Source organism: Dipodomys spectabilis, unplaced genomic scaffold (genome assembly GCF_019054845.1).
Source record: "Dipodomys spectabilis isolate Male_0828 unplaced genomic scaffold, ASM1905484v1 ptg000549l, whole genome shotgun sequence".
Classification (NCBI taxonomy): Eukaryota; Metazoa; Chordata; class Mammalia; order Rodentia; family Heteromyidae; genus Dipodomys; species Dipodomys spectabilis.
Window position 1 is genome coordinate 282,757 of NW_024871226.1, and position 17,645 is coordinate 300,401.

At 35.5% G+C, this 17,645-nt stretch overlaps 1 protein-coding gene across 1 annotated transcript in view; it reads left to right on the plus strand.

Moving 5' to 3' along the window:
* Positions 1-17,645, plus strand: part of Cdkl5 (cyclin dependent kinase like 5) — a 155,660-nt gene that overhangs the window by 46,839 nt on the left and 91,176 nt on the right. Inside the window, exons 3-4 of the mRNA XM_042670408.1 lie at positions 3,353-3,580; positions 6,818-6,852. Coding sequence (XP_042526342.1) covers positions 3,517-3,580; positions 6,818-6,852 — 99 coding nt within the window. The 5' untranslated portion in view covers positions 3,353-3,516. The remainder of the gene's footprint in view (positions 1-3,352; positions 3,581-6,817; positions 6,853-17,645) is intronic.

Below are 17,645 nucleotides of genomic sequence, written 5' to 3' on the forward strand. Positions count from 1 at the left end.
TATTCAAGTACCTTGCTAAATAAACATAGTTACAATGCATAAATTCCTTTGAATTTTCTATGTATATAGTCATATCTGCAAATTTTGCTTTATATCCATTTTTCCAATCCTCTGCATTGTTTACTGGGATGGATTAGAACTTACCACGATGCTTAGTAATAATGTTAATAAATGTTAATAGTAGAACTCCTTATTGTGTACTTAATTTTTAAAGGGACTATGTGATATTTCACTTTTTTTGTGTGTGCTGGTAATGAAGCTTGGGGCTGGGGTGCTTTCCCTGAGATGTTTTGCTCAAGGTTAGCATGCTACCACTTGAGCCACAGTTCCTTTTTAAGCTTTTTGGTGGCTAACTGAAGATAAGAATCTAACAAAATTTTCTGCTGAGGCTGGCTTCAAACTTTGATCCTCATACTTCAGAGCCTCTTGCATAGCTAGGTACTAGGTGTGGGTCACCAGTGCCCAGCTGATACTTCATTTTTAAGAATGTTTGTTGTAGGTTTTTATGTCATATCTTTATCAGAACATGTGAAATCTAGTTATGGACATATTATTCTTTAGAAAGCTTGTCCCAGTTTACATTCTCACTGGTATCCTTATATAAAAGGACACTTCTTGTCAATCTATCGGTACTTGATGAGGTATTCTTTTTTTTTTAAGTTTCAAATTTGATAATGAGGAAATTTTTCTTTGTTTAAACTATTTCCTTTAAAATCAATATTTTGTTACTCTGCTACTCTTTGTAAAAGCAGGATAGATATTTTTTCTGAAATAAAAGAACTTCTTTTGAAAGCATTTCAGATATCAAGAAAAAAATTGAAAGTAGTACAAAGAACTTATTTCTTATTGTCTTGACCCAGGTTTTCTAAATGTTCACATTTTACTGTATGTTTTATTATCTCTATTTTTGTCTTTTGCATATACATAATTATATTTTTCTGAATATTTCATGTTGTAAATCTTATGTCCATTATCTCTTAAAACTTGGATGTTATTTTTCAAAACAAGAACGTTGTTTTCCATAACCACAATATTAGCAAAATCAGTACTACAACCTATAGAAATTTCTATTTAATTTATTGTCTTTTACAATTTCAAAAATTCCCTATTTTAATCCATCAAATGCTGTTTGAAAAAAATTGGGGCAAGTGGGAGGATAAGAAAGGGAGTATAGTTGGGGTGAATTTGTTTAAAGTATATTGTGTGCATATGTGGAAATATTAAAATGAAATCCTGCACTATTACAAATGTATGTTAACTCAAAAATGAAATGAAGCCAGGCGCTGGTGGCTCATGCCTGTAATCCTAACTACTCAGGAGGCTGATATCTGAGGATTATAGTTCAAAGCCAGCTAGGGCAGGAAAAGTCTTTGAGACTCTTATCTCCAGTAAACCACCAGAAAACTGGAAGTGGATCTGTGGCCCAAGTGGTAGAGCACTAATCTTGGTGCTGAAGAGCTGAGGGACAGCGCCTGGGCCCAGAGTTCAAGTCCCACGACCAACCAAAATAGAATCTAGTCTAGAATCATATATTTATAAATACAGGGCAGCTATTTAGTAAAATGTCCCTCAGCGTGGGTGTATCTGCTGCTTCTTGGAGTTAAATTCAGATATAACATTGCTGGCATAAATGCATAGAAGTACTGATATGCAATGCATCTGATCAGGAGGCATATAATACTGGTTGGTTACATTATTGATGCTGTTAATAACTTTGATCACTCAATTAAAGTTGTATTTGGCAGAATTCTTCATGAAGAAATTACTACTTCTCTTTTTAATTTAAAATGGGTATTTTATAGGGTAATACTTTGAGACTAAGTATCTTGTTTTCCATCAAACTTTGAACTATTAGTTTTATCTTGTTTTCCATCAAACTTTGAACTATTAGTTTTAGCACACATTGATGATACTTGCCCAAAATAATTATTACCAGAATGAGTGCCAAATGGTACTTTCCTTAATCCATTATTACTTTAGACTATAAAAACATTACCCTGCCCCCATTTATTTGTCAGTAAGGTTTTTTTATTTTAAACCTTATTCTACAGATTATAAATATTATTTTGCTGCTCAAATATTACCTACTTCTCTAACGGGCGTCACCTAAAGCTGACTCCTGCAGCCATTTCACAAGACCCATTCTTTGAAGGTTTCTTTATTTTGGTATCACCAAAATAGATCCCAGAGTCATGTTATATTATAGCCTTTGAACCAGTTATTTCTCTAAGGAATTCTAGGTGCTTTCATTGGGCCTGTGCTGATTGCTATTTGGGGTATCATTGCTACTAGGTCCTCCTGGGGGACAGAGAAAGGAAGTATGCATGTGACTTATATATACATATGCATTTACTTCTGAAGATACTAAAAACAGTACATTTTATTAACTTCACACTTTCCCCATTTTCATATTTGTAACTTACTTGTAAGAATAAGAAACTATACCAGGTGCTGGTGGCTCACACCTGTAATCCTAGTTACTCAGGAGACTGAGATCAGAGGGTTGCAATTCAAAGCCAGCCAGGTAGGAAAGTCTGTGAGATTCTTATCTCCAATTAACCACCAGAAAATCAGAAGTGGTGCTGTGGCTCAAAATGGTAGAGCACTAGCCTGAAGCAAAAAAGCTTAGGGGCAGTGCCCAGGCCCACAGTTCAAGCCCCACGACTGACAAGAAAAAAAAATTATTGTCTCATAATCCATAATTTATTTACTTATTTGTTCAATTCTAGAATACAGATAAACTACTTGGGAGGTAGAGATAGAAAATTGTGGTTTGAGGCCAGCCCAGGCAAAAAAAAAGTTAGTGAGACTCTATCTTACAGTAAGCCAGGCGTGTTAGTTCATACCTGTAATTGCAGCTATATGAGAGGAATAGGTAAGAGGATTATATTCCAAGGCCAACACAAGTAAAAGTAAGAGACCATAATGTGAAAATAACTAAAGCAAAAAAACCTGGGGATATGGTTCAAGGAATAGAATGTCTAGCAAGCACAATGTCCTGAGTGAAAAAATCAGTACCCACAAAAAATGTTTCATCACTTATAGTGATATGGAAATATCTATGTGTTTGAGTACAATATTTGATTTTATGTTTTCAGTTTGAGGAAAATAGACAAAGTACTGTTTCCAAAAATTGCCAGGGACTAATTCTTCGTCCGTGGTCTATTTCATTGTGGTTATTTATTCCAATTACGATGAGGTTCATTGTATTTTAGATTCTTCCCTCTTTTTTTTTCTGTTGTCTTTTTAGCATATGAAACATGGATTTAAAAAACAGTATGAAAAGTAGGATAGATGATTAGAGTAAAATAGTAAAAATCTAATGGACTTTTGTTGTGTTTGTTTTTTTCAGGGACTCATTCATGCTTCACTATTAGAAGAAATAATGTAAAAGTGCCAATCAACTACTGAGAATTTCTTTCTTCAGACATTTTTGCTTCTACTTACTTAGCTGTTTGAAGTTTTTTTCTTTGAGGCCATGTTCTGTGGCTTACATCAAAAGAGCAGTTTGTCTTCATGAAGATTCCTAACATTGGTAATGTGATGAATAAATTTGAGATCCTTGGGGTTGTAGGTGAAGGTAAGTTAGAATTCTAATATCCTTGGAATTTTTGAGTAATGTGCAATTATACCTATCACTAAAAAATTTACTTAGTTTTCGTTAATTCAACTTATATCAATTTAGATGTGTATATGAAAGTACAGTATTAAAAATAAAAGTATACTATTTGGGTATTAACACTTCACTTGAAAATTCATAACATTTTAAGATTCTTTGAGGTTTCATAAATCAAGAATTTTTAAGACTGTCTTCATTTCTTTCTTTTCATTAGTAATCATGGTTTCATTAGTCCATATTTTCTGTTAATTTTTCTATCTACTAAACTTATTTTGAATAACTTAAAATTTGTTTTAAATATTTTTATTTACTTAGTATATGAAAGTAAATGGGTAAATAACTTCTGTTTCCTTTGAGAATGACAAAACAGTTTGTACATTTTCAGGTGCTCAGTTTGGTTATATTTTAACATTGACCATGAGTTTTCTTTCCTAGTAGTACATACATAAATTTCCATACTTATCAAATCAACAATATCATTGGTCATACTTATCAAATCAACAATATCATTGGTTGATTTGATAAGGTATGGAAATTTATTTTTCCTGAATTGGCTCTTAGAAAAATTACCATTTGCTTCTGATTTTTCTTGCTTAGTAATTTCCTTTTGATTTACAGATGACTTTTTGGAAATCTTGGTAAATGATTTTGGTAACAGGAAATGAGTGATTACAATTAAATTTCTTAGCATTTATATCTTTTTCTTTTTGGTCGGTAGTGGGGCTTGTACTCTGCACCTGGGCACTGTCACTGAGCTCTTTAGCTCTATTAACTCTATTACTTGAGTCACAGTGCCACTTCCAGTTTTCTGGTGGAACATTTATATCTTTAAAGCAAATGCTACAAAGATTTTATATTTTTCAAAATTTGAATTTAAAAAGCTGTAAAAATTTGCATGACCAATAAAGCACTTCAGGATTTTAATAATAACTTAGCAAATCTTTTAAAAATAGAAATAATTAGAGTCTACTCATTAGATACTTGTTTTAAGGTCTGAAATTGGAATCATATAAAAACTATAAAATAACATAAAAATAATTGGTCGTTCCTTCACCAGTCAACTTTTTCCATTTCTTTGATGTTAAATATGTAAATAAAATTCATTTCCTGTCTTTTATTTACTGTCTGTTTTATAACAGTTGACTTTATATACACAACACACAAACATGTATATTTATTTTTTTGGTACTAGAATTTGAACACTGGACTGTATACTCACTGAGCAGGTGCTCTACCTCTTTAGTCACATCTCCAGCTCTCCCTTTTAAAATTTTAGTTTTCACAGGTATTCCAAGGATAGACTTAGGTAATAAAGCTTTTAGGACTGGAGAAGGATAGTGTATAGAACATAACAAATTGGATTATTCTAAATTCTGAATAAATTTTTCAGGATAATCTTATTTTTCTTAGTATGCCCAATGGTGATGATCTTCTCAGATGTTGGCTTAGATGAACTGAAATTACCAGACTTATATAAATTAGAATGTTACTTTAAGCAATAACTAGAACTATCTTCGCTATATTTTTTCTTTCCAAGCTCCTTAAGATTTTTTTTGGTTGGTTGTGGGTATTGAACTCAGGACCTTCAAGGCTAGCGCTCTACCTCTTTGAGCCACAGCACCACTTGCGGTTTTCTGGTGGTTATTTGGAGATGAGAGTCTCATGGGCTTTCCTGCCAGGACTGTCTTTGAACCGTGACCCTCACATCTCAGCCTCCTGAGTAGCTAAGATTACAGGCTTGGTCCACTGGGGCCCAGCTAAGATTTTTTTTTTGGTTAAGAAATACATTTATATGAAGTATATATCTGTCAGCTGGGTGCTGGTGGCTCATGCGATAGTCCTCGCTACTCAGGAGGCTGAGATCTGAGGATCATGGTTGAAGCCAGCCCTGACAGAAAAGTCCCCATGAGACTTTTCAATCAACCACTCAAAAACCGGAAGTGGTGCCGTGGCTCAAAGTGGTATAGCACTAGCCTTGAGCAAGAGCTAAGGGACAGTGTCCAGGTTATAAATACAAGCCCCATGATAGACAAAATAAAAGATCTGTCAGCAAACTGTACTCCTGTTGCATAGGCATTGCATTTTCACATTACAGAGAAAACTAACTCGGGCAATTGTGTAGCAATTAGATGATGATTGCCTAGTGATTGTGGAATTAATTTGGATGGTTCTTATTGCTGGTTTCACTCTTAACTATGATAATAAGATTCATCCATGTTCATCAGAGTGAGAGAGATTTTAGGTCCCCTAGACTCTGTTGAAGACACATTTCCCGATCTTGTCCCTCTGAAATCACCATCTAATAGTTGGATGCAGGTGTTGCCTGTCTATTAAATGAAAATGTTCTTGATGTTCTTCAAGGCTTTGTTATCGGATGTTAATGTTATGTTTTGATTCCTTAAAATCAATTCTTCCTATTATATCTTTAACTGCAATTTTGTTGTCAAGGGACTATCTCTCTGTTCTGCCTTTAAAAAAGTCAGTTTGTTGCCAACACAGTAAAATAAGTAACTCAAAAGATATGAATGGATCTTGTCAAGGTACAGCCAAAAAAAAAAGGAGGTGTGTTCTTAGCCTGTGCCTCTAAACTCAATCTTCATGAAAAAAAGAAACAGCTCATCCTAGTCACTAATTGGATTGTTTTAGACCAGTACATATATGTATTGGGGATGCTTGGTGGAATGGAACTCAGGGCCTTATACATGCTAGGCAAGAGTTCTACCCACTGATCTATACTCCTAACCCAAACCTGCACTATTTTTCTAGTTAGGAAAGATTCCAGTGTACTAGATGAGTATTAAATGGAGTCCTAGGACAGATAGTATATTTGGGTTCTCTCTGTGCTTGAGCTTACTCTTGGGAAGTTACTACCTTTTAAGTTTGAAGTTCCCTAGAACCCTTTTGAGTTTTTATTTACTCACAAAATCTTACAATCTTAAACATAAATTTTAAAATGCCTTGTAAAATTTCCTTTAAAAAGAGAGACATTTAAAGCAATGTTGGGAGAAATGACTTTTTTATATTTCTAATTTATAAAAAAAGGCAATCCATGCTGTATTTATTGTGTGTGACTCATTATTGCATTATCATCTAAGAATATTGTCATTTTAGGTATCATTATTCTAACATATACTTTCATTGTTTCAAGAACTGATTTATATACACATTCCTGATTATTTACTTCTATTTTACTTATAGGAGCCTATGGAGTTGTACTTAAATGCAGACACAAGGCAAGTACATGATTTTTACAAGGAAAATATCTGTATATGTTTAAATTATTTTGAAACAAATGTACTGTTTGTTTATATTGATAACTTATGAATTAGAATTGATATGTGAAACTGTGGTAGTCAATAGCTGTTTTTTCAGCCAACCTACATATAAGTCAAAAGCTACCTAATTGAAAGAGAGAAAAGGTAATAGAATGGGAAGAAGGAAATAAGATAATGATATTTTTTTTGGTCAGTTGTGGGGCCTGAACTCTGGGCCTGGGCATTGTCCCTCAGCTCTTCAGCTCAAGGCTAGCGCTCTACTACTTGAGCCATAATACCACTTCCAGCTTTTTCTGCTTTTGTGGTGCTGAGGAATCAAACCCAGGGCCTCATGCAGGCAAGGCAAGTACTCTCCCACTGAGCCACCTCCCCAGCCCTGATAATGACATTTATTTTATGGTCTAGTTCTTAGGAACGAGGAAAAGTTTTGTTCAGTATTTTTATGTAGACTCAGTAACTTGAGTGGGTTTGAATCTGTATTTTGAAAGGGTAGTTATAGAGGTGTTTGATTAGTAACTGGTACTCAGGATAATAGTATAGGATTATTGGCTATAGCTGCTCATTCTTGAACAGCCTAAAATGAATTTTATTATAGATTATCTGACTACAAATATAATCACAAATTATTCAGGAAAGTTATTTGAAGTTTCTATAGCTGTTGCTCAGTTTAGAGCATGTTTTACACACAGACTAACTTTGAAGATGTATTTAAACTGCATTAGTTTCAAACAGGTTAACTATTTTTCTATTGTGATATACCAAGTCTGACTATTACTATTTGACCTCATTTTATTTCGTATATAATTTGTTAAGACCAGGGTTTTAAGATTTTTTTTGTTGTTATACTGAGAGTTCATGTTTAAGTGGAAGTTAGCAATTTAATTTAAAACATTTAAACTCTTAAATATATCATCTGCCAATAATATATATATATATATGACATAATTTTCATGTTTGCTATCTACCTTTGGATTTAAGAATTCATGACAGTTAATATGTTTTCCTGTCTTAGATCACAAATATACTTCCATGTAGTGACTTCACTTTCTTCTTGGTGGTACTGAGGTTTGAATGCACAGTCTTGTGTTTGTTAGGCAGCACTCTGTGCACTGGTTATTTTTTGCACTGGTTATTTTGAGATAGAATCTTGCTTTTTACCTGGGTGTACATCTGGATAACAATCTTCCTATTTTATTTTTCCTGCCATAAGTAGGAATAGCAGGTATGTGCCACTGTGCCCAGCTTCTGGCATCAAGATGAAATCATGTTCACTTTTTTGCCCAAGCTGATTTGGAACCAAAATTCTCTTGATCTTATCCTCTTGTGTAGTTTGTATGACAGGCATCCATCACTGCATTCCACTATTGGTTTCGAAGGGGGTCTCCCAAACTTTTTGCCTGGGTGGTCTCAAACTGTGATAGTGCTAATCTTAGCTTCTCTACTAGATACACAGTGACTCAAATTGAATGAATTATTTTTACATTAATTAGTTATCTGAATATCTCTTTGTCAGTAAACCCTCAAAAGTTGTTTGAATACTATTTGTTCTTGATTAAAGATGATTAAGAATTTTAAATAATGAATATAGCCAAAATGGCTTTTAGTACTACCTTGCATATATCTTGAAAACTTGTACTATATATATATTTTTTTGAGGGGGGTCCGGTCATGGGGCCTCAACTCTGGGCCTGGGTGCTGTCCCTCAGCTCTTCAGCTCAAGGCTAGCGCTCTACCCCTTGAGCCACAGTGCTACTTCCGGCTTTTTTCTTTTTGCTTATGTGGTGCTGAGGAATCGAACCCAGGGCCTCATGCATGCAAGGCAAGCGCTCTACCACTGAGCCACCTTCCCAGCCCCATACTATATTTGAAGTTTAACAAATGGAAAGCTTTCTGATTAAATGTTCCTCTTTTAGTGTATTTTTGTGAATAACAATTTCTGAATCTTAAAAAATAGAATTAATTTATCAGTATTAAGGACAAATAGTTTCTAAGTTAAATTTGACTTTCATTTACATAATACCTCCTTTTATACTTTATCTCTTTTTTTTTTTTTCGTTGGTCGTGGTACTTGAACTCTGGGCTTGGGCACTGTCCCTGAGCTCTGCACCTCAAGGCTAGCGCTCTACCACTTGAGCCACAGCGCCACTTCCAGCTTTTTTTTCCTGCTTATGTGGTGCTGAGGAATTGAACCCAGGGCCTCATGCATGCAAGGCAAGCGCTGTACCACTGAGCCACCTTCCCAGCCCTACTTTATCTCTTTTTGTACAGCAGTACAGATGGAAACATTTTTAATATTGACTTTTCTAAACAGATTTTTGCGATATATACATATCTTAATACATACATGCACATGTATGTAATGTATGCTATATGTAATGCAAATATTTTGTTTTCTCTCACTGTCATTTCTTGACCTGTGAAACTTTTCTCTCTATTTTGACCTCAAATTCTCTTACCTTCTTTGTAAAAATAAAGTTTATCCATTGAATATATTGTTTTTATCTTCCCATTTACTTGTTTGTGAAGATGTAGTTGCTTTACTATTTTCTGTGGTTCTCATAATGCACCCTGTTAGTGCCTGCAAAATGGACTTGAAGGAAAGTTGAAGATGGCTGTCTGTATTTTTGGGAAACGAACTCTGATTTCTAATATTTGTATGTAGGGTGCTTTGACTTACAAGGATGAATAAACCATGGCTTTCTTGCCCTTATTTGGCTCAAAGTCCCTCTGAAAAGATAGAAGAATAGTTACTAAAAAAAACCCAAACAAACATGAAATTGCTGCAAATGAACTTGCATCTAACAATTTTTTTCCTTCTTACTGTCTTTCACTAAATGAGAGTCTTATAGATCAACATTCTAAGTTTTGTTGCCTTTTCCTTTCATGCATCTTAAAAGATACCACATGATAGAAAATTTAAAGCACAAATGAGTGCCTAACTCAAAATAATATAAATCTCTTTTTAGAATCTGCAGCTGTTTAGTCATTAGACTGGTTATAGTATATCCTTTTCCCAGCTAAAATCAGGCCTTCAAATCTATGTCCTATTGGACAAAAATAGAAAATTTGATGTTTGTAGTAAAATTTACACTTTTGGATGAAATGAGCAAATCACGAATGGAATTCATATTATATTTAAAAATAAATGTAACCCATCCTGTTGTATTGATTATATTGAAGATAACCATGCCCTTAGTATTTTAGTGAAATACTTACAAAAATGTATAAATTAGGTCTGTATGATTACTTAGAAGTCTTATTTGGTTACTTAAGCATAGATTGGATATCTTTTTGAAAGGCAGGGGCGGGGGTATGTATGATTGAATAATTCCTTGCTTAATGAGTATATAAGTAAGTAGGAAGGGAGACATTGTTTTAATCTGTGTACTGTTGGTAAGAGTTTAGGAGTCAAATTTATAAATGGGTATGCTGTGTCCGTTTTTTGAACAAAATATAATTGGGGCTATTCTGATTAAATAGTGAAATATAGCTTGTACTCTTACAAAAGCTTCCGTTTATTGTTATATGTGCATATAGACATGTATTTGAAAACTGTTGGTAATGATTATTTAGCTTCTATTTGTGACTCCTTTTTTTGGGGGGGTCTGGTCGTGGGGCCTGAACTCTGGGTCCTGGTCGCTGTCCCTCAGCTCTTCAGCTCAAGGCTAGCACTCTACCACTTGAGCCACAGCGCCACTTCCAGCTTTTTTCTTTTTTCTTATGTGGTGCTGAGGAATCAAACCCAGGGCCTCATGCATGCAAGGCAAGCACTCTACCACTGAGCCACCTTCCCAGCCTGATATTTGTGACTCCTTATGACTACTGAAATTTGAAAGTATTCTAGTTTGGACCATTATCTTACAGATGTACTTTTCTGATTTTCTTTTTTTTTTTTTTTTTTGCATGTGTATTTTGAAGTGCACATGAAAGGGATGGAATGTTTTATAGGACACTTTTTTGAGCAAAAGCCTCAAAAGGTAATGCTTACACTGTAGGGAGAATTGAATGAGGCCAAATGGGGAGATTCAGGGCTACAGATGCCATTCCGTGGCCTAGCAAGCATCACTTAAAAAAAGGAGGTAGGGATTCAATTAGAACTTGAGGAAAGGGACGTTTGTACAGAGAGGTTGTAGGGCTTTGGGATAGGGAAGTGTCACTCACATGATTGCTTTCCTGGGGCTGAGGTTGGCCTGTGAGAATTTTTGTTTTGATGTAGTCTGTGACATACTGTTAAGATTGCTAATTGTACAAAGCTATAAGCTTTGGGGTACATTCTATAATGTTCAAAAATGGTATCACTAACTTAAATTAGAGAACTGAAAAATATAGACATAATAGAGTAATAGGAACTTAATCCCTATAGAAATATTCACAGTGATCCAAAGATTTGAATGGGATAAAGTGGAAAAACATTGACATTGTTTATCTGAATAGAAAGCTTATAAAGGGTATATATAAGACTTGTGGGAGAAATTATGAGATTAACTTTTATACTAAAGAGTAAAATGTTAAGAAAACAAAAACGATATAGATAGCACATACTGTTCACTAACCAAATAGTAGACACTCTTGTAGTTGTTTTAATTGTCCAAACAACCTTGCTCTTATACTTATTTTACAGATGACTAATGGAGGAGCTATATAACAAGGCCAATACAATGTGGCTGCTAAGTAGTGGAACCAGGCATTGTTCTGCCTCCAGAAATAGCTAACTTGAGTATGACGTGAAGCTGTGAAGTATTATGAATCTTGGAAGAAAGAGTACAGAGAAAAGTGAAGGGTGTGTTTAAATTGATGAGACTAAGAGAGCTAGGAAGCCCTTTTTAGAGTAAGGCAGAAAGATTTTTCAAAGATGGTATTAATCAGTAATATAAAAATCTATAGAAAGCTTCATGATGATGATGATGGTGATGGTGATTGAGAGGGCTACTTATTAATAATCTCTTCAAGTGGAGTGGTCTGTTGAGTGCCTGATCATTTGAGGTTAAGAAGATAATACAAAGAGACAATCTAGAATTTGCTATTTTTTTCTTTTGAATGTTGAGAAATTGAGATTGAGAGTACTAGGCCATTAAATATTTACTGCATTTCCTCCTAGATGAAGGCTTTCTTGATATTTATTACCGAGTTGTTACAATTTTATCTTTCATTATAAGGTTTAGTTTTAGCAAGCATTGTACAAGCACTGATAACCGTACTTGAACTTGGAGCCTCAGTACTCTCTGGCCTTTTCACTCATGGCTAGAATTCTATCTCTAGAGTCCCAGCATTTTTCTGGTTAATTGCAGTTAAGAGTCTGAGCTTGCTTTGAACAATGATCCTCAGATCTCCGCCTCCTGAGATCTGAGAATTATACCTGTGAGCCTCCAGAGCCAGCTAAAAGTATATTTATTGTTATATCAGCACCTATAGCAGAGTCCAGAGTGATATAATCTAATCTTCCTAGAGGATTTGTTGGCTTGGGCTGGCTCTGAACCAGGATCCTCAAATCTCGGCCTCCTCAATAGCTAGGATTATAGGTCTGAGACATTGATACCTGGAATCCTATTGTAGTAATGATGGGCTATAGAACCTTTTCCAAATGGTCGGACCTTGTGGATCACAGAGCCTTGAAATGTGTCCATTTCCTTAAAGACCATCATATTAGAATGGGCAAGAGAATCTTCTCTGACACTATAGATCTATAGTTTGCAAATGAGCTCCTGTTGGTCAGCTCTGACCTGCAATGTATTTTATAAATAAACTTCTATTGGAATACAGCCATACTCATAAATGTATGTATTTTCTGTATAATTTTTCTATAGAGTTGATGCAGTGAAAGAGCTGAATATTCGCCACTGAGACTATATGACCCACAAAGCCTAAAATATTATCTTGCCTTTTACAGAGACAAGTTTTCTGATTATTGATGTTAAGCAGATTCCTAACTAGGAGGATATGATGGAAAGAGTAGAGAGGCCAATTTCTCTTGGAGTCTAAGGACTTAAAGTTAATAAGGTGGGGGGCGTACATTGAAAATTACTATTTCTTTCTCTTGCCTAATTGCTCCAGATAGAACTTCAGGTACAATGTTGAATAGAAGTGGAGAAAGTAGGTATTCTTGTTTTGCTGCCGGTGTTCAGAAGAAGGCTTTCAGTTACCATGCATAATGTTAGCTGTGGGTGTTCAAAATGCTCTTAATTAAGCATATTAGCATGTCTTTTAGTCATGGCCAACTCAAGAGGCTAAGATGGAAGGATCACTTGAACCCAGGAGTTTGAGACCAGCCTGGTCAACATAGTGAAACTCCATCTTTAAACAAACAAACAAGTCAACAACAACAACAGAACCCTTTCATCAGACTGAGGAAATTGCCTTTTATTTCTGGTCTCTTCATAGGTATAGTATGTAGGGGAAGGTAAGTGGGCAGCTTAAAATGCCCTGTACTTTCTTATCACAATTAGTTGCCTCATTTACCAGACCTTTTCCTGATTGTTGTAAGCTTTTCAGTAGCAGAATCTGGAAAACTTGATTCTTTGGGGATCTCACTTATGGTTTCTGTGAAGGGATTGAGTCCTAGATCCTATTATTTTACCATTTTCATGATAATGTTCTCCAGAAATGTGTTTTACACATTTCATTCTTACAACAGTCTTCATTTTAACAATTTTTTCCCCTCGCATGGTTAGTCATTTTGGTATTATATTTGAAAACTGACCACTAACTTCAAGGTTACCTATTCTGTGTTATATTCTGGAAATTATATAATTTTTCATTTTACTTTTAAGACTTAAAAGTAACTAACTTGGAGTTAGTTTTCATGGAGATTGTAAGGTCTATATCTAAACTTATTTTTATATATGCATAGTTAATACTATGTTGAAAGTGACATCTCATCAGTCTATATGTCTTTTCTTATACTGCCTTAATTACTATACCTTTATAGTAAGTCTTAAAGTTGGGTAGTATTGGCACTCTGACTTTATTGTTTTTCAGTAATTGGTTGTTCTAGGTCTTTGGCTTTGTATATATATCTTTTAAGTCAGTCTGCTAGTAAAATAGCTTCCTAGGTTTGTGAGTAGGATTTTATTAAATTGATAGATCAAGTTGGAAAGAATGGATCTTTGAACAATATTGAGACTCCCAAGGCCATGAACACAGAGTATCTTTCCACTTATTTAGATCTTTAATTTATTTCAACAACATTATGTAGTTAACATAGAAATCCTGAAAATAGGGGGCCGGGAAGGTGGCTCAGTGGTAGAGCGCTTGCCTTGCATGCATGAGGCCCTGGGTTCGATTACTCAGCAGCACATAAGCAAAAAGAAAAAAGCTGGAAGTGGCGCTGTGGCTCAAGTGGTAGAGTGCTAGCCTTGAGCTGAAGAGCTGAGGGACAGCGCCCACGCCCAGAGTTCAGGCCCCATGACCCGACCCACCCCCCCCCCAAAAAAAAAAGAAATCCTGAAAATAATACATTTATACCTAAGAATTTTCAGATATTTCTTCTTTGTTTCCTGTTTCTCCTGATAATCCAGTCATACATATGTTGAACTACAGTAATATTTTAAAATAATTTCTTCCATAATTCTTGGCTATTATGTTCTGCTTTTTGAAATTCTCTTCACTTTATTATTTTATTTTTTTCTTCTCTTCACATTTTAGTTTGGGAGTTTTCTGTTAGAGTTTATTAGACTTTGCCAGAAAACCACGAAGACATCTAGGCACAAAGAATAGAGAAAACGTTTATTGCCAGCAAAAGGGACTGCCAAGACCCCTTCTCACAAGAGAGAAGTGCTGGCTATTATCTGAGGTGACTGATATAACCTATGAGTTTAGGAGGGGCTAGGAAGGACTAGGAGGTGAGGACCCCAGTGTGGATGTGTGGACCAGGAGCTTCATCTTGGCAAGGTAGGATTTATGGCTGCTGCTATAAGGTCTTACAGCTGCCCAGACTTGGTCAGTCTTTGGGGCTTTTGCCGCCTAATATGGGTATAGTTACCCAAAGGAGTGCTATCTCAAGGCAAAGGGGGTTGGAAGCTGATTATTTACTGCCTTTACTAAATGGGTCCAGTGTTGCCTAGGAAAGGAGTATACCAAACTGTGAGAGAGGAGGCTACTGGGCCAACATTTTCTGTGGAAATGTCTTTAAGCTTACTGATTCTTTTCCTTCACCATGTCCAATCCACTGATGAATCCATTAAGGACATTCTTAATTTCTTCTACAGTGATGCTGATTTCTAGCATTTTCTTTTAATTCAGCCTTACAGTTGTGTATGATTATCTTACCTATCTGTTGTTGCATGTTGTCTCCTTTTAGGGCAGTCTTTTTTGTAGAGCTCTTAGCATATTAATCATAGTTTTTTGCTTGTTTATAATAGGAGGTAGATGTATAGTCAAGGCTTGCCTCAAACTCGTGATCTTTCTGGCTCAGTCTCCTGAATGCTGGCATTACAACCATGTACCACCATGATCGATTTATTCATAGATATTCTAAATTCCTTATATGGTAATTCCTAAGACTATACCATATTTGAGCACAGATAAGTTCTTTGTCTTTTCAGACTATATTTTTCTTTGCTTTTTCACGTACCTTTTTTTGATGGGGGTGGGCAGGATTTACTTGACTTTCTTGAGTTATTATCCTCAGCCCTTTTTGCTTGTTATTTTGGAGATGGACATTTCTGCCTGATCTGACTTCCCACAGAGATGCTCTGGATCTCAGCTCCAGAAAGCTAAGATTACAGGCATGAGCCACTGGTGTCAAACATGCATACCTTATATTGTTCTCAAGCTGGATATGATGTATTGGGCAATAGGAATTACAGTAAATAGCCTGCTGAGATAAAGTTAAGTGAAGTGCAAATTTAAGCTAGCCAGGAGTTGAGTCATTTTTAATGTTTGGTATAAGTATAGTTTTTATAGGCATCTGAAACAGAAGTACCTTTGTTTTTTGTTTGTTTCCTTTTTCCTGTGTTGTTTTTGGATTTTCCTAAGACTCCTTTTTGTCTGTTTTATTTTGCTTTTGTGCTAGTCCAGGGGCTTGAACTCAGGGCCTAGCATTTTGTTGTTGTTGTTGTTGTTTGCTCAAGGATAGTACTCTACCACTTGTGCCACAGCTCTCCTTCCAGGCTTTTGGTGGTTAATTGGAGATCAGAGTCTCACAGGCTTTCCTAACTGGTCTGGTTTTGAACCATGACCCTCAGATCTTAGCCTCCTGAGTAACTAAGATTACACACGTGAGCCACCAGTTCTGGGCTCTTAAGAACTCCTTTCATTTGCGATCCATTTTTACTGTACTGGAACCCTATTGAAATAGTGGCAGAGTATGAAGAAGGGAAAGTGTTTTGCAATCCCAGTCTTTCGTTGGCCCTGAGTCCTTAGCTACATCCTTCAGAAGTATTTCTGAGGGCTTCTCTTTTCTTTCCTGCTTTTACGTGAAACAAGGCTTAAGGCCATGTAGCTGATTAATTAGAACATACAAGGCTCTGATAAATCTTTTCTTGATGTGTTGGCCTTTGTTACAAAGAACATTCTAAACTTGTTTCAAACTGTTAACTAAACGTGTCAAAAATGGTTAGTGTTCTCCTATGCAAAAGGAGAGATTATTATTGTATTTTACCCCTGGGCATGTATCAAAATGACTGCTTTTGCTCTCTTCTTAGCTAAAAGGGAAGAATTTTTTTTAAAAAGAACATCACAATTTCTAATGAAATTCCTGAATGGAAAGCTGCAAGAATGGAGAGGGCCACTTAAGGTTTAATCTTCAGGCATTTTTATTCACAAAGTTTTCTTACTTACGTATTATTCCAATGTCTTCTACTCCTGGTAAGCTGAACATAGATGTATGTGCTTTTCTGTATTTGCCCATCTATAGATTTCTGGAGGTAGTTTACCCTGTGTCCTCAGTTCTGTAAGAACTGAGCTTATGAAAATGTAAGAGAAGTTGCTGATTTTCAGTTTGTTTTTTCAGTTTTATGTTGTAAGGGCAGAATGATAATATCTAAGCACCGCATGTGTTGGAGCTGAAATTGAAGTCCTACGTTTATATTTTAAAATTAGAAATATCTTGTCCAGTTTAAAAATAATATTCTGCAAGAGGTTTTAAACTTCCCTGTGAACCATTTGCTTAGCTGAGATGACTCATCCTGTTATTTTCATCTCTTTGAATCTTCAATCTCTGTATTTTCATGTGCTTAGTAAGAACTTTTCAGGACAAAATATTTGAAAAGTTAAGAACTTCATTCAGTTCTTGAAAATTACTAATAACTTTGCCCTAAATTAACTAGAATTATAACCTGTTGATTTTCTGTTTTCCCTGCACATTACTATTTTAAATTTTTTAAAAAATCAGATACCTTTTACAAACCATGCTAAAGTAGTTTAGGGGTTCCTCCTCCTCCTCCTCTTCCTCCTCCTCCTCCTCCTCCTCCTCCTCCTTCTTCTTCTTTCTTCTTTGTTTTGGGGCTTGAACTCTGGGCCTGTGTGCTGTCCCTGAGCTCTTCAGCTTAAGGCGAACCCTCTACCATTTGAGCCACAGCTCCACTTATGATTTTCTGGTGGTTAATTGGAGATAAGAGTCTCACAGACTTTTCTGCCCAGGCTGGCTTTCAACCATGATTCTCAGATCTTAGCCTCCTGAGTTCATTTCTTTATTCATTGTTTTGCCTCATTTGTTTTTGAAGAAGTATTTCAATTTCTGGGCCAAGTTTTAGTGGATATTACAATCTCCTGTGTCCTTTTGGTAATTTCTCAAAGGTTACTTAAGACTGGGT